The 16581-nt window shown below is 33.9% G+C and overlaps 1 protein-coding gene across 1 annotated transcript in view; it reads left to right on the forward strand.

Moving 5' to 3' along the window:
* The window catches only part of LOC129216790 (patj homolog), a 692348-nt gene that overhangs the window by 421238 nt on the left and 254529 nt on the right, over positions 1-16581 (forward strand). Inside the window, exon 9 of the mRNA XM_054851005.1 lies at positions 2264-2408. Within this exon, the coding sequence (XP_054706980.1) occupies positions 2264-2408 (145 nt within the window). The remainder of the gene's footprint in view (positions 1-2263; positions 2409-16581) is intronic.

Genomic DNA, 16581 nt, shown 5'->3' on the forward strand with positions numbered 1-16581 from the left:
TTTAATTGCATATCAACAGCTTTAACGATTTCATTTCATTAAAAAGCATCAAGTAATTGATAACTACAAGTATTAATTTTGAATTTTTTTTCTTTTTCCATATTTTTCCATGTTATTTTTAAAAAAATTATAAATACTTTAAAATTTTTATGTATTTTGGCTCACGAAAATAATTTTTCTATGAAATCGGCCCTCGGATAGTAAAAGGTTGGGCACCACTGTTCTAATCAAGAGTAATTTTTAAAAAATCGGCTGAGTAATCGACTAAAATTGGCCGATTACCGGCTTTTACAGATCAATTCGTGCATCCCTAATTTAAACATTTAAAAATTTAGACTAGAAACTTCTTTTTTACCTAACGACAAACTAAAAATCTTTTGGGAGCACTGAGTTTACTTACAAAGCAAGTGCTATGTTTCAATGCTTAATTTTATAGAGATAAGGATTTAAAAAATAATAGCTAATGTCTTAAAAATTAATATTTTTCTTTCACGTTTTTGTAACATTGTGTTATTATCAACAGGGCGATTCTCAAAAAAATGTCTTGTGCGTAACGCTAAGGTTTTTTTTTTTTTAAATTCAAGTAACTATTAATTAAATATGGGATTAACTGTTACGCTTTGATAGTATATTAAAGCATGTATTATTCCCCAACAGCATTTTTTTTAAAGGCTTTGGTTAGCTGGAAAAAATAAAAAACTTCGCGTTACGCACGGGACATTTTTTCGAAAATCGCCCCAACAGTAGATTAACGAAAATTCTGGTTTTCATTCGCTAAAAACGTAGGAATATGAACGAAATAAATCAATGAAATACAGTTTTGCCCTTCTCCCTAATATATCGAATATATGTAGCTCACAAATGGAAAGGCACTTAGCCAGTTCGTAAATTCCCTTACCAAGGCCACAGAAAAAAACGGTTTTTTAAACATTTAAGTGACGATCTCTTTAGCCGGTGTGATTCTGCGCAATCGATTGTCCCGGAGTCTGGTAGATTTTTTTTAAATTTCTATAAGGAAATGTAACCCTCTAAATTGCTATCCAAAAAAAAGTTAGCTGTTAAAGGTGACCAACCCTAATGCTGAAGAGTGAATTATTGCAACGAGGTCGAATTGGGTTTCTCCACACTTACGGTGTCATGAAGGAGAAAACATATGTACAGAAAACAATGCATTCAAAACATTTAGGAAGTTGAAAATGTTGAGCAACTTGGATTGAAAACATATTCTACCCTAATTAGACACTACCCTTATCGGTACTATTTTTCAAAATATATGAAAGGCATTAATACATCGATAAAATGTTGTAAGTAATTCATGTGACAAAATGTTCCTTAAATATTTAGCGCATTAAAAAAAAAAAATAAATTTAAAAAAAAAAAAAAAATGAGTATCTTCACAAAGTGATAACGGATGGAAATCGGATGGGCTGAAATATTGGGGCACTAGGTTAAAAGGAAGCAGATTGAACTTAAAACTCACAAAAAGAGGGGGTTGGGGGGGGGTGATGAAATAGCTAAGAAAACTGAATTGTAACTATAGAATAATGTGTGACGTTAAATTCCAGGGACTCATTGCTAGGAATCCAGAGTTCCATTTTTCGACGTAGCAGTGTACCTTCAAAAAAAAAAAAATAAATAAATAAATAATTCGTATTTCAGGTAAAAATTTGTTTTCCTACTTGAAACTTATTAGTGAAACTAACTGCCGTGAAACTCTTATTGATTCTTTCATTGTTGAAAATTTGTCTCCCCCCTCCCCCACCTCTCTCCATGTGTCGGGGATTTTCCTTGCAGTTTATATCACATATTTGATCAACTCATTTGCATAACTTTTAGGAAGTATACTGGAAATGACATTTTAATTTTTGAACTAATAGGGCTTGTGTGTGTGTGTGTGTTTTTTCAAGAAATTAATTATCAGTTTACATGTCCGCTTCCCCCCCCCCAAAAAAAAATGTGGATATAAAAATTTCTCGAAAGTAGGTAGTGAGATTGAAATTCAACAACGGCACCTCAACCCATCTTAAATGTGAAGTCCTGAAATAATTAAAGGGAATTTTTGATTGCAACTTCGCTTGGTTCCGCCCCCACCCCCTCAGATGTCAAATAATGCAAAGTGTCGGATCACCGAAGGTCAAATAAACGAAATTGCACTGTAGTTTATAATGCAAACGTAATATATTGGAAAAGAAAGTGCTTTTGGTGTATTTGACGCTCTGTGACATGTTTTCAAGCGTAGTAATGTTTTGTTGTTTTATTTCAGGCTCCGTTCTCGTCCTCGCAATGCCGGGGCCACCGCGGAGGGGAGGTGAGCGAGGAGCTGCCGGAAATGGAGACTTTCGAGGTCGAACTAGTCAAAGATCAACAGGGTCTCGGCATCACCATCGCCGGATACGTCTGCGAAAAAGGTCAGTTCCTCCATTTTCACCTCAGTACACTCTGGCTCTGATAAAAAGGAGTCTGACCTCGAGGAGGTTCTTCTCTTCATGAAGAGAATAGGTAGTGAGGGGGAAAATAGTTGTATTTAAACAGTGCCATACCAGATACTATTGGCGAGCAATTCGAACACAACTCATAAATTCTCATTTGAATATTTGGTTCTACAAGCGTTTTTTGCCGAATAAGCTATATATTTTTCAATATATTTTTTTTCTGTTCACTCTGTTAAAAAATGGGAAGTTGATTTATTCTACAGAATGCAGAATAATTAAGAACGTTCTAAATATTATTGAAAAGGAAGCAAGTTCGGATGAGTTTATTCCAGTCAAACAAGTACAGGACTCCATGGATTGCCAAATGTATAAACTTGCGAGATTTTTTCGAACCAGTTTTCTTAGCCTGCGTTTTAGCAAATGGCATTGTTTAAGTCGTCGAAGTCTGTATTAGGACCAAATAGTATAGTTCTGATAAGTCATTTTCCGACGGTCTAAAGCTTGGGCGATTCCTGTCGTTAAAATAGGAGTGAAAAAAAAAAAAAAAAAAGATCTACGTTGCCTATAACGATTTTTAGCTTTGGGCCAATCAAAGAATTTCTCCTCTTTCAATCCAAACAGAAATAATATTGTTCAAGAGCAAGCATCATTTTACTGGAACCAGGCTATACTATACAAACCAAAACGTCTTCTTAAATAAAGTCATTTTTAAAAATGAATAAGTCATTCAGCTCGTTTAGAAGTGAATGATTTAAATCGCCTGAATTTCCACATTTTGTTTCAGAAAGCGTAGAATCAGTTTTTCTTACTGGAAAAATTGCCAAGTTACACAGAAGAAGTAGCACTAAAACCGTGGCTTTGAAGCTAAAAATATTTTTTTAGTGAATTTCTTGAAAAAGAAGATGCACGTTTTTCTGAACGCGAAGAAAAAAAAACCTTGCTGCGCTTTTTAATATATAAATTTATAATTTATTGTACTATTGTTTACCCTTTTTAAAAAGTGAATTATTCACGAACTTCGTATTATTTCATTTTAGTTATTGAAGCTCAACTTAACCTTTTTTTTTAATTTAAATATTTAAGCTTTTTTACTTCCTTTTACAAAAAAGGAAGTATTGTATTCGCGAAAAAATTTTCACTCAAAAATCGCCCTTAATTTCCATTTTGCTCACCCCCAAATGAATGTTGAGTTTTTTTTTCGATTCGACCACATGCGGAAAAGTGCCTAAGAATGTATAGACACGCGAAATATCCATTTTGACCATCACCGAGGTAATTACAACGACTTTTCTCGTGACGTCTGTATGTATGTGCGTATGTGCGTATGTGCGTATTTATCTCGCATAACTCAAAAATGGTATGTCCTAGAAAGTTGAAATTTGGTACATAGACTCGTAGTGGGGTCTAGTTGTGCACCTCCCCTTTTGGTTGCTTTCGGATGTTCCTAAGGGGGTCTTTTGCACCTTTTTGGGGGGAAATCATTGTTAATATCAATGCAAACTTAAGTGGTGTTACAATTTGGCGGACACTTGGCGATATATCGCCAGTCTTTTGGTCGCCAAGTTTTGTCGCCAACTTGGCGGAAAATTTGGCGATTTTTTTTTATCTGGTTTTAATTTGGCCATCGTTTTTAATATTTAGAGATTAAACTATTGAATCACATTAAAATTGCCAATAATGGGAAAATGACATTAAAATGGAGTAAAAGGAAGTCATGTGAGGCACACATCAGCTCGTTTAAAGTAAAGTTTCAATCTGTTATGAAATATCAGATAAGAGTTAACATAGTGTCCTTTTCGAGCAGAAATTTCACTAAACAGTATGAAACTCAATCTAAATATCCTGCCGATATTAATAAAATAAACATAAATACACTAATCATAAATTTATATTATTTAAATTAAAATTAAGTGCTTGATATTAATGTAATAATTAATTATTGATTGATGTATAATTTTTGATAGTTTTATCCACAAATTTTAAATTAATGATATAAAGTGTTCATTCTTCGTTGCCTCATATGATAGCGATATTTGCATACGTAATTTTCGTTATTATTACCGATTTAATGTTGTCGCAATTTATTTTGCTGCTGTACACCATATCATAAATGTTTTATTTAAAAAACTAACGAGACAGTTTGTTCTTTTAAAATATATTCTCGAATTTCTGTCGCTTTTTATTCAACTGTAATTGTAACAGAACCAAATCCTCCGTGTAATTGTGTGAAAGACTGTTTTCATTATTCTTGTTCTTGAATAAGACACGATAACTTAATAAAGAATGTCAACTGACAAAGACGTTTCTCACATTATCTGAACAATTCTGTCTAGTTCTTGAAATTAAAGACCTCTCTAGTTGTTAAAAGAAAATGTCTGAAATAAAATTCTTCATTTTGTTCAGACAAGCCTATGACTTTGTTCTGCTAGATATTTCAGTCCCAAGCGATAGTAAAAAAAATAATAAAAAACTGAAATAAATTTTCGTTTCTTTTGCTGATTCAGACAAATCTTTTCATCCATTTTGTTTTTCTCTGGGATTTTGTGTAGCGCCAAATCTCGAGTTTCTTTTTTTTTTTTTTTTCGTGTAAGACGACCAGTCCCAATCTAAATGGAGTGATTTAGTATACTGCGATAAGATACTCGGAAACATGGAATCCTTATTCTTAAAAATCCTCAGGGTTTTACAAACATCGTTTTATTTATTGCTTTTTAAAACCTTCGTTTTCTATTCGAGAAACAAACAAGAAACGGCATCATGTTATATTGTTTGGTTGGATTTCTTCGTTTTTGTCCAACTCTTTCTCCTTTCCACCTGGCTTAGTACAGGCAGAATTATAAACTCTTGTTTATAACTGTCCCTTCTTTACTTTCATCTATATGTAAAATGTTTTGTGTAAAGTATTGGATTCGGGAAGATTTTCGAACTTCAAAGGATTTGCAAAGGGCTTCTGATCCCATTTTGAGCATTTTTAGCCTACTTTTTCGTAAAAAGTAAAAAAGAAAGAAAACACATATAACAGGATTTAATGTGTCGTGGAAAAATCGATGAAGAAAAAAGTCAAAAGGAAACGAAATAGTTAAATGAAGACCTGAAAATAAATTCGTTGGGTAGCGAAATTGCCAGATGGGGTCGGGTGTTGTGAATCTGTCGGTCTGTCTGTGTCTATACTGCCTAATAGCTCTTGAGGCAACTCTCTGATTTAAGCTAACTTAGTTTTGTTCAGAAGATTTCAACTTGACCATCCAGGACAACTTTTTTTTTTTTAATTTTGAATGATTTTTTTGTTGAATTTTGAACCGTTCAAAAAGTAACGCAAGCGCATTCTTAAAAATTTAATCTAAGTCCCGAACTAAATGTTGGATTTGCTTCAAAGAAACTTCGTTGGGAAAAGTTTTTAACGAAGAAAATGTACAAAACATTTTTTTTTTCTTTTTCGCTATTAAAGGGGCATTTTAAACAATTCACACAATTTCATTAGCGCCTGTGAGAAAGACGAAAAATGAACGAAAGTTGATGCACATATGTACCCCATGTGGGTTGGTGCTGATTAGTTTTTAACCAATCGCTTCAAGGGCGGGATACAGCTCAATCGAACGGTTTTATTTGTTTATTTATTTGTTATACGTTTATGTTAGATTTTAAGATGTTTTGCTAGGGAAAATCCGGCAGTTTCAGAAAATTTTCGAGCCTAATACCGTAAGTTCCTTTGTAGCGGTAGGGGGGAGGTCATTCTTCAGCATGCCTCCCCTAAAATGGTAGTTTGCATCAGCCCCTAGTACTCCCCCACCACCGTCCCCCGCTTCTGAAAATCACTTTAAATCCCCATGAAATGTTTCCTATTTCTTCTCCATTTTGTTATGTTTGTTGTTATTTATATCGGAAGGAAATTTCGGATTGTTATGACGAATTTTTACTTGAAATGTGTGCCCATGAAGCAATCTAAAGATCCTCGAAATTTCGCTCATATTGTTTCGAGTCTTTTTATATCTTCTGTTCGGAACGAAAATCTTCTTCTTGAAATAAGCCCTTATTGTTTAAACGCGAATATCCGCAGTAAGAGAGGAAAGACATTTAATGGATATACGTTCCCTATGCAGTGAGGAGGGTGCTGAGATTTAATAACTTTTAAAAGGCTCCGCATTGGAATTGTTTAGTCTTTTAATTATTGTTTGGAGTAAGTGTCCCCTCGTGGGGTGGGAAGGAATCTTGTAACAATCGGATGCCGTCGAATGAATTCTCTCTCTCTAATGACGTTCCCCAAAATAGAACCAGCTCACAATAACAGCTGCATTTGCGTTATTTCCCATTCATTCTGTTTTAAGCTCTCAACTAGGATTTATTTAGCTTCATTCTGACTTTTATCTTCCCCGGTCCATGTATACAGAAGTGCAGAGTCCGACAAAAACTGAAATCTTAGGACTCTGAATCTTGAATTCTGAAATTCAAAACGAAAGTAGAAAAATATGCATACGTATATAGCTTATACTGAAGAGAATTCCAAAGAAGCATTTCTTCTGAAGTCTCAAATAATAAAAAATATGTTTTTGTTGAAGATATTTTACTTATTCAGATTAGAGTGCGCTTTAAGAAGCATAGAGTGGGACAGCTGTATGTTGTTCAAAAAAAAAAAAAAAAAAAAATAGAAAATGTTGATAGTTGAAAAGTCTCATTTTTTTTACAAGTGTAATTATTTCTTTACTTGTTAAATGACACGTTATTTGGAAGGTTGAAGACGAAAGGAGAGAGTTAAAATACGATGAGTTAAAAATTATATTCATAATGGATTGTTTTTTCTTACATACTTTGTCAGGCTCTGTATGCTGCAGCGTGTTGCATATTGCTGTACTTATAATATTATGTATTTTGTTTTTACTTACTTATTTTTTTGAACATAACTTATGCAAAAAAAAGTTAGCAAAAGTAGCTGTAAAATGAAAAGGATTTGTCGGACTTTGACTCATTAAATTTTGTGGAAAAAGAGGTCAATAAACTTATAGCGCTTACCAGACACTGTTTATTGGCTGAAAATTTCATTTTTCAAGTCCAAAATAGAGCCATTGTATAGTAAGATAGTTACCATCTTAACTTACGCAGGTAGATGAGAAATCGTTCCGGGATTGACCAGTTGGCCTCTCCTCCTATAGACTCTTGCTATGGCTTGAAACCAACAAGTGACAGCCCACCTGTTTGCTATTGGCAGATAGGTAAGCTGTTACCAAAATTACGTAACAGAACTTTCTACTAAACGTGCAGGTCTGAGTAGGTAATTTTTAAACGTGAATGTGTGAGATGAAGGTAATTTTTAAACGATGCAATAATAATCAACCAATCAATAAACTCGAAGGCGTGGTTATTACGTTGTGCAAAACTAGTGAGCAGAAATCTGTAAAATCAGAGTGAAAACGAAAGTTTTAACTTTATGTAAGAAAAGTCATCCTTTTTTTTTTTTATATAGCATAAATTTGGATACTCATCCTGATAAATAGCGAGTTTCGTTTAAAAATTTGTGTTTTCAGTTTCTGATTCTCCCAATCAAATTTTTCGTAAAGAACAACCTATTTCGTCGGCGTTCTATTGGAGCTCTTACGTTACTCATTGCTGAAACTCCAAGTCCTCGCGTTACTGGGGCAATTTTCGATCGTGTCGCCACCAATTAATTCGCAACTCTGCCGAAAGAAGAAGAGAACAACAGGGCGGGAGTGCGCGTCTCCGACTACCTGTTGAATACGGCGCTAAATAATGTTCTTTCTAAAAACATCGCCGCCATCTTGCCTATTGATCGTCATCGGCTTTAATTCGGTTGTCGATTGCGGCTTCCCCCGTGTTTCCTTCTTATTTGTTTCTTTCTTGCCGAATTCCTGTCAGTTTTTATTTCTTGCTTTGCTTACCACTCTCGTATTTTTAATTTTTATTTGTTTTTTTATTTTGTTCTGATCAAAATTGATCAAGAGTTCATTCCAGACAAGCAAGTGTTCAATTATAGACGAAGAAATACTTTTTAATGTATGCCTCAGAACTTATTTTTGTAAAGAGTGGATTTCGACATTAAAGTGTTTGTGTGGTTTTTATGTATACGTCTTACTGCTTGCCATTGAAATATCGCTTACGAATATTCAGCAACTTTGAGCAGTTCTTATTTTATTTGTACAATAGTTTTAGTAGATGAGATATATTTGGAATCAACCCTTATGGAATGAAAACTTAAACTGAACTGCTACTGCAATGTAAACCATTTTGTTTTTTCCTTTACTAATTAATTAGTTTACAAGCAATCTTCCAAAGAGATGTTTTCTTTTGTCACAAAGTATTTGCTGCTCACATTCAACGCAGGTAAATGCGATGGGAAAAAAATCTAATGCTTTCTATTTTTTTGTTTTTTCAAAAAAATTAAAAAAGAAAATGCCTCTTATCTGTTTTGTGGAAAGTGATTATTGATGGTAGGGGAACCTGCTGTACCCACTTACGGTTGTACCTACGGACGTTGGTCGGGAAATTCCGGGTATCGTCGAGAGGGATCCTAATTGGGGTTCAACGTGTGTGTCACAGCCTTCTCCAAAACCCCAGAAACTTTCAACCCCTTCAAACGAACATTTAAGATTCGATCACATTTTTTCGGTTTTAGTAAGATCTAAGTGAAAAATAACACGAGCATTTTTTTTTCTGTCCTTTGTGTTTTGTATTATTCATTTTTGTTGTAGATATCACGATTCCCTACATATTTTGAAGGTTTTGTTTCTGATTTTTTATTGTTGTAAAACTGTGGTCCTGTCGATGTGACTGCCTTGCAAAACCAAAATGGCATACCTTTGTACCCAAGGACACACAACCATGTGTACCCGCGGACAGCAATTTTTAGTCTCCTTGGGTCACACTTGAGTCTTCTTACGATGTGAAATACCTCAAAATGTGCCTTGTCATCAATGTTCGAAATTTACTTTTAACAATGATGATGAATTTGAAGTAGGGCTTGAAGATATAGTGTCGAAGTAACCCCCACCTGTTCTAGGATCTTCAGACCGTCAATCCCACCTGTTTTCATTTGAAGTCGACTTTTCTAGATTGTTGTTGATTTAATCTAAACTGAGTTTTGTGTGATGGGTTAATTTTAGTTAAAGATTTCGATTTGCATATAAATTGAATTTATTATGTTGGTACATAGAGAGTCATACTATCATGAATCTAGTTGTATAGAGTTGTATGTAGTATCTTTTTTGTTTAAAAACATATTAATTATTCATAACATCATTAACTCTCTTAAGACTTATAACTTTTTTAAAGAGTTCACTGATGTTAATGATTAAGGAAAATTTAAAAAAGGGAAAAAAAACTTCGATTAATTTTCAAAGTTTAAATTTTGTTGTATAGTTTATTCAATGTTATTTTCAATGGATGTTTGAAGTATTTCAACATAAAATGGCTTACGAAAATGTATTGAGTATAATTGAGTTCCTCAGACATAGTTATATATTATTTTTTCATATGTCCATGGGTACAAAGGAACCTGTCCGCGGTGTGAACGGGTTGTTATACCCACTGACAAAAAAGATGGTTTTTAAGAAAAAAATTTTGAGGTTGAAAGCTTTGAGATTTTCACCTGACAAAAATTGCCAAATTAGATGAAAATCTTTAGATTATATATGCCAGAACATTTTTCCGATTGATTATCCATTCCCAGAGACCAGCAAAAATTGAAAAGTAAATTTTGTCCGTGGGTACAGCAGCTTACCCTATTATTAATTTGCATTGAAAACTCAACTTTTGCGGTTATTTTTTACTGGAAAACCGCTCGTCTTGGTATGATGGGTGAAAATTGCTTCTACATTTGAACGGAGCAAATGCCTGTTTGGTGATATTTCGATCGTTAAAATTTTAATCCTCACTCCAGTGGATTAACTCTTAACTCCAGTGAATAACGTTAATTTTTGACCGCTTTTTCGATTCTTCATTCCTTATAATTACTGTCTTACCAGTAAAACAGTTAAGTTACCGGATCGAGTTCAGCCTTGTCACAATGAAACCTTTCACTGCATGTTAAACATTACCAAAACATATTATTAAATTATCATGCCGTAGCGCGAGTTTCATTGTTGAATCACGCGGGTTACTCGATCATCGGCTATTATTTATATGAGAATTTGCAACGAATTTTTACCGTTAAACGAAATTCCAACTATTTATAGGTTGAAGTACGTTTTGAAGGCTAATGGGCTCCGGCTCTTCTTTTGTTAGAAATGTAACTCTTTGCTGATATTAAGCTTAATTTAAAGGAAAATAAAATAAATAAATCTTATATAATTAAAAACTGAGCGTATGTATCTATGTATGTATTTATGTAGGTATCTATGTCCAAGTTTCTTCTTCTCCCAAACGACAGTGAACTGACCATCGAACCAGGTATCGATGGATTCGTAAGCTTCCCGTCTTGATGTTTGGCTATTTAACATAATCGTCCGATAATAATTAACGGAGATACCAATTAAAAACTATTAATTCTCACATTTAGATTTCAATATAAAATCCCTATTTTTCGAAGGCTTTCCTCCATTCAAATTATTATTCAATGCTTCATCTCAACTTTCCGCAACAATGCTTTTATTAAAATTCATAGCGGTGAAGAAAATCATTGAGATGAAGGATCTGTTGCCATTTTTTTTCTCGAATTTAAATAAGTAAAATTCTTGTTTTTGTCTTAATGGCTTTTCCTGTAATCGGAGGGTTTAAAATGTTTACTTTTTGGTTATTTCTGCCGCAAAATTTACTGTTTTTTTTGGTTCAAGCCTGAGTGTTGAACTCGCGTCACTTGCCGTAACTTTTACTTTCGAGGTTGACCGTGCAGCCGGACGACGCAGCTAGTAAATATTTAAAGGCTGCCGCGTGTCATTCAAATGTCGCTCACGTTTTGCTTAAAATATTTCATTTGTCATCCACATCCCTTTGCATCTCAAGTCTTTAAACGGTATTTTGAAAATTTGATCCGGGCTACTTTAAATTAAAACAAACGAAAATGGTTTGCTTCGAGCATGGCGATGTAATTGCAGTGTTCGAAACAAGAAGGTCGTTAGTAGGATTAGCGTCCAAAAATTTTGATTTGATGCCTAGAGTTGCAACTTTAGATATGAAATCTGATGACGAATGTTTTGAATCTTTTCTTTCCTGACTCATTGGGATTAAGGCCCGTGATTGACCGGAAAGATAAATTTGTATGAGTAATTTTCAAATGCGGCCAATTTTGTCTTTAAAATATCTTTTTTTTTTTTTTTTTTTTGTTTATTTTAAAAATATGCTATTAGCCGTTTTTAACATACAGCAGTGCATATGGGCAGTGGTGTTTCATTAAAAAAAAACATATTTTGATTTGGATACATACAGGATGTTCCGTTTTAACCTGTCAGATCTTTATTTTCGCAACCGTTAGTTCTAGATGTATACTTCCAATTGCAAAAATGTTCAACATCAGGTGCTGAGTTAAGATATTGAAAGTTTGAAGGGAAAATAAAAATGTGTCAAATGATACAAAATTTAACTTTTTATACGGGCCCTATGTCCCCTAACTAATATTTAGAGAAATAATCTCCATTCAAAACTATTACTGACACGTAAAACTTGACATTTGTGTGACCAAAAATCAAGAAGATATCCGTTTCAAGTTTTTAGGAACCATAACAGAAGATGAGGTTGGAACTTATCGCCCTTTCAGAAGAATGACTGATTGTTCGAAGTTAAAACACCAAGTATTTGCATTTTTCATTGCTATTCAAAAGTAAATGCAAAAGTTATGCCATGATACGCAAAAACCCACTGCAAAGCCTCGAACAATTTGAAAAACCACACTCTGTGCACACATATAATTTTAAACCCTTGTAAACCGCTACATTTTCCCCCAAAAGGTGTTATTGACGACGAGTGAAAAATAGGGTGTCAGTCACTGAGCGCTGCGTTTTATATATCGGTGAATATTGGTCGTACGAATGTCAAAACTTTTTGTGTTGGCATTGCTTTTCAATGAAGACTATTTTCCTAAGTATAAGTTAGAGGACATGAGGCCCGTATAAAAAGTTAAATTTTGTATTTTTTGAGTGATTTTTATTTAAAAACATTCAATATCGTAACTCTGCAACTGATTTAGAACATTTTTGCAATTGGAAGTATACATCTAGGACTACAGGCTGCGAAAATAAAGGTCTTGCAGGTCAAAACGGAACACCCTTTATATTCAATTCATTAAGAAAGGCTCCTTGTGTTGTTCATTTCGACGCCTAGAAACCTATACCTGGTGCCTTCATGAAATATATTTGAATTCTTATTTCTAACCCTAATTAGTAGTCAAAGGGTTAAAAGAACTTATGTGCAATTGCATTAAACCCTCTGCAAATGAAATTACCCTGATTTGACCAATAACTTAATTTTTTTCTTGAGCAATCAAGACTGCCTACTATTACTGTTACTCTTATTCATTTTGGCCTAGAATGTGTTTTTTACTCTCATTTTGTATGTTTTAAAATTTTGTGTTTTCAATTACAATTCTTCAACTGCATCTTTTATGTTTTAACAACATAATTGTGCGCAATTCATACAGCATGCATAGTTTATTTATTTTTTTGATGATTTTTAGACTGAAATGTATATAAATCTGAAATTATAACTTATAGAGGCACTGAGTAATCAACTACATAGTGCAGAAATTCAAAAAGACAAAGACGAACATACGCTTTTTTTTTTATAATATTGTTATTAATTTTATTTATTTATTTTTAAGAAACAGCACTTTATATTGAATAACTATTACATTCATGACTCAAATATCTGGGTAAAAATGCATGTATAGTTTACAACTCTGAACATGATGTGTATTATTTTGTGTCTTTTCTCATCTTGTTCGTTTCCGTTTGTCAAGAGTTCAAATGAACTGTTTGTTGAAATTCAAATTCTATGAGTAATTTTCATTCTGTTGCCTTTCTGGCGGTGCATTTTCTCTCCCTTTTGTCATGCAAATACTTTTCAAAATCTTGAGAATCTGCGAGAAATTTATGTGCAACTTTGAAATGATATATTCATGCGAATGTCTTAAAAGAAAACGAAATGCTTTTGCCGTAATTAATTTATGTGCTAGTATTTCAAATTATGAATAATGCATGAAATGTTTGGGATTAAAACTAATTTCAATAGAAGTTGCTACTTTACGTAACTACGTTTTAGTTTCTGAAGGTGTGACTTATACCCACGATTTGTTTGTTGGTCGGTACTATTATTAAATCTAAACATATTTAACTTTAGGTTGCAGGTATGGGACATTAAACCTACATGTCCAGAATTCTTACTTCAACATACTTTAACTGAACTTCAGGACGAGAGACAGCACGAGATTAAAAAAAGAACTATATTTATTAAAAACAGGTATTAACATTGTTAAGGTTACATGCGCGTGTCAAGAAAAACAAAACAAGCCCTGACCGCCACAACATCGGCAATTTTATACATCGAAAACACACTGTTGCCACAGAACAGTTAATGTATTAGAAAAAGGTTAATTTGCATAAACAACATTAATCAATAAACGACATGAATAATTCAACAAGAACACAAAACATTGTGAATAATATTCTACAATTGAAATTCTCCTAATTCCAGTTCCAACAATTGCATTGGAAATGAAAAATCTGAAAATGGTAGTCGCCAGGGGAGTTTTGACTTAAAGCTTAAAATATAACGTTAAAATGGCTGTTAAGAAAAGCTGCAGTGAATTGTAGGGTCTGACCATGGCCCCACTAGATGGCGCTGAGGCTTAACGGGCCTTGACAGTTTATTACTTTTCTTTGTTAAAACGATGCAGCTCATGCATCCACCAATCAATGTCAACGTTTCAAAGTTTGTTTGTTTTTGATTGGACGTCGCCCGTTTTGACCGAAAGAGGCGCTAAACGGAACCTCTGCATCCACCAATCAATGGCAACGTAATAGAAACAGGGATTCCCTGTAGCGCCCTCTTTGTTGCCATGAGTTTCAGCGATTGTCACGGCCTATATGAATTAAGTGGGCCCATGGTCTGACCACATGTCACATGAAAATTAGCAAGCGGCCAATCAAGTCGAAACCAAATAGATGAAAGCTACAGCAAGAAAGGATGTTCTTGGTTCATTTGGTTTGATAATATTATCTAAAAACTTGTAAATTGGGTTCGTAATTTTAAAGTTTTAAAATATGTAAAGACGTCTAAATTTAAAATTTGAGTCATAAAACTGCTCTTTTCTATACGTTGACAGAAAAATTTACGCTTGGTTTTTCTTTGACTAGTTAAGCCTGATTGTTGAACAAGCCTCACATGACACAACTTTTATTTTCAAGTTAACCGGACAATGCATCTTATAATCTCTACATAGTATAAAATGAAGTCCCAAAAAAGCGTCTGTTTGTTTGAACTCGCAAAACTCGAGAACTACCCGGCCGATTGCGCTGAAATTTTCACAGTTTGTTCCTTTAAGTCATGAGAAGGTTTGCAGACCAGTTCGAAAATAATTCGATAAATAGTTCTTTTTTTATTCCAATTTAGGCCCAATTTTCACATAAATTCCCGAATATAAGGGTGAAAAATTACTCGCAAATAGTAATATTATATATCGTTGGAAAGAATAAAATTTTCTTCGTTCTACGTAATTTGTTTCAACGCTCTAACTTAATTACGGCGGAAGTTATTTGCGTTTTTAGCTCGAATTTGTTTAGGCTTAGTTGAAATTTAGGCACTACTTTCTTCATTAAATCTGTCAATAAAAAGTGAAGGAATTGTCCCACAGTTTTCGTTTTGACTTCATTGGATAGAGCTGCTTTTTTTACTCCAGATCTAACTCGACCTAAGGTCGAAAGTTTAACCCCCCTATCTCCATTATAAAAAAAGTTACAAGCCAAATAAATGAAGTTCAAAAATCTCTTCTCTAATTCAAGTTTTTAGCCATTTTATTTTGCGTTTCCACGGTAACGCTTTTTGAATCCATTGTTTAAGAATTGAAAATGAGAAAGATGGAAATAAACTTATTTTATTCTGTGTGTCCATGGTTACGCCTTTTAAATACATCTTTCACATTTTATTTTAATTTCTTAAAAGTATTTTAGTTTCTGTCGTCATTGTTTGGTGGGGAAATTTTGCATGATGGTTTTTTTTCTTTCATTTAATCCTGGTTATTGAATATACTTCGCTTGACACAATGGTTGTTTTCAAGGTAGACCAGGCAAAGCCGGGCAATGCAACTAGTCGTCTATAAAATATTGCAAACAACTACTTCAAGCTGTAGAGCACTTTCATGTTTGATTTGGAGACACTAGAAAATATATATTTTTGGAACATAACTGGGATATGTTAAAACTTGGCATAGTATAAACTTATTTACATATTAATCTAAATATTCGAATCCTTTAGAGGAAAAATCTAAAGTAGCTTGCCATACGGATCAGTTATATCTTTACGCAGCAAGCCAATCAGAAGACAAATATTTTTTTGTATATACATTTTAAAAAGTCAGCACATTCAAACTCATATTCGCATTGAAACTCATTTTTATTTCTAAAGATAAACACCAGATCTACGTTTCATTCCCACTTGAGTTTTGCCGCCTCCGCATTTATATACAAGAGCCTACTTTCAAAAACATTTGTTCCTGATCCTCACAAAATGAACAATCTGGCTTTCTTTTTTCCGTTCTTCGGCACGGCGGGGCCATTTTTATCGCCTGAGGGGTCTGCCACTTTTCGCGCTGCCTCGTAATTGTGTTCTGGGATGCGCATGACAAGTTAATTAGTTTTGTAATTGAATTCCATCCAGCCCGTGTCTGTGTTTGTTCGAAACTTTTAATTTCTCCCCGGGACAGCTCGGAGAGAAGGAGCGACTGCTTAAATTTTATTACCGGCTCGAAGATACAGAGCGGCCCTCATAAAAATGTCGAACGGCGTTTAATCAAGGCTGAAAATGACTCTTTGTCTGCTGTATTAAAGCTGAAACTTGTACCCGGTATAATGTAGTGATGTTACACGCTACGATGGAACTTAAGTCTCGCGCGTAATTCGGTCTGAAAAAATCATCTGTCTTCTGGAGATCAGTATACGCAACTCAATTTATTGACTCGGGCTTTTGTTTTTGCTTCTTTTTTTTTAGTTTCTTT

Source organism: Uloborus diversus, chromosome 2, assembly GCF_026930045.1.
Source record: "Uloborus diversus isolate 005 chromosome 2, Udiv.v.3.1, whole genome shotgun sequence".
NCBI classification, from domain to species: Eukaryota; Metazoa; Arthropoda; class Arachnida; order Araneae; family Uloboridae; genus Uloborus; species Uloborus diversus.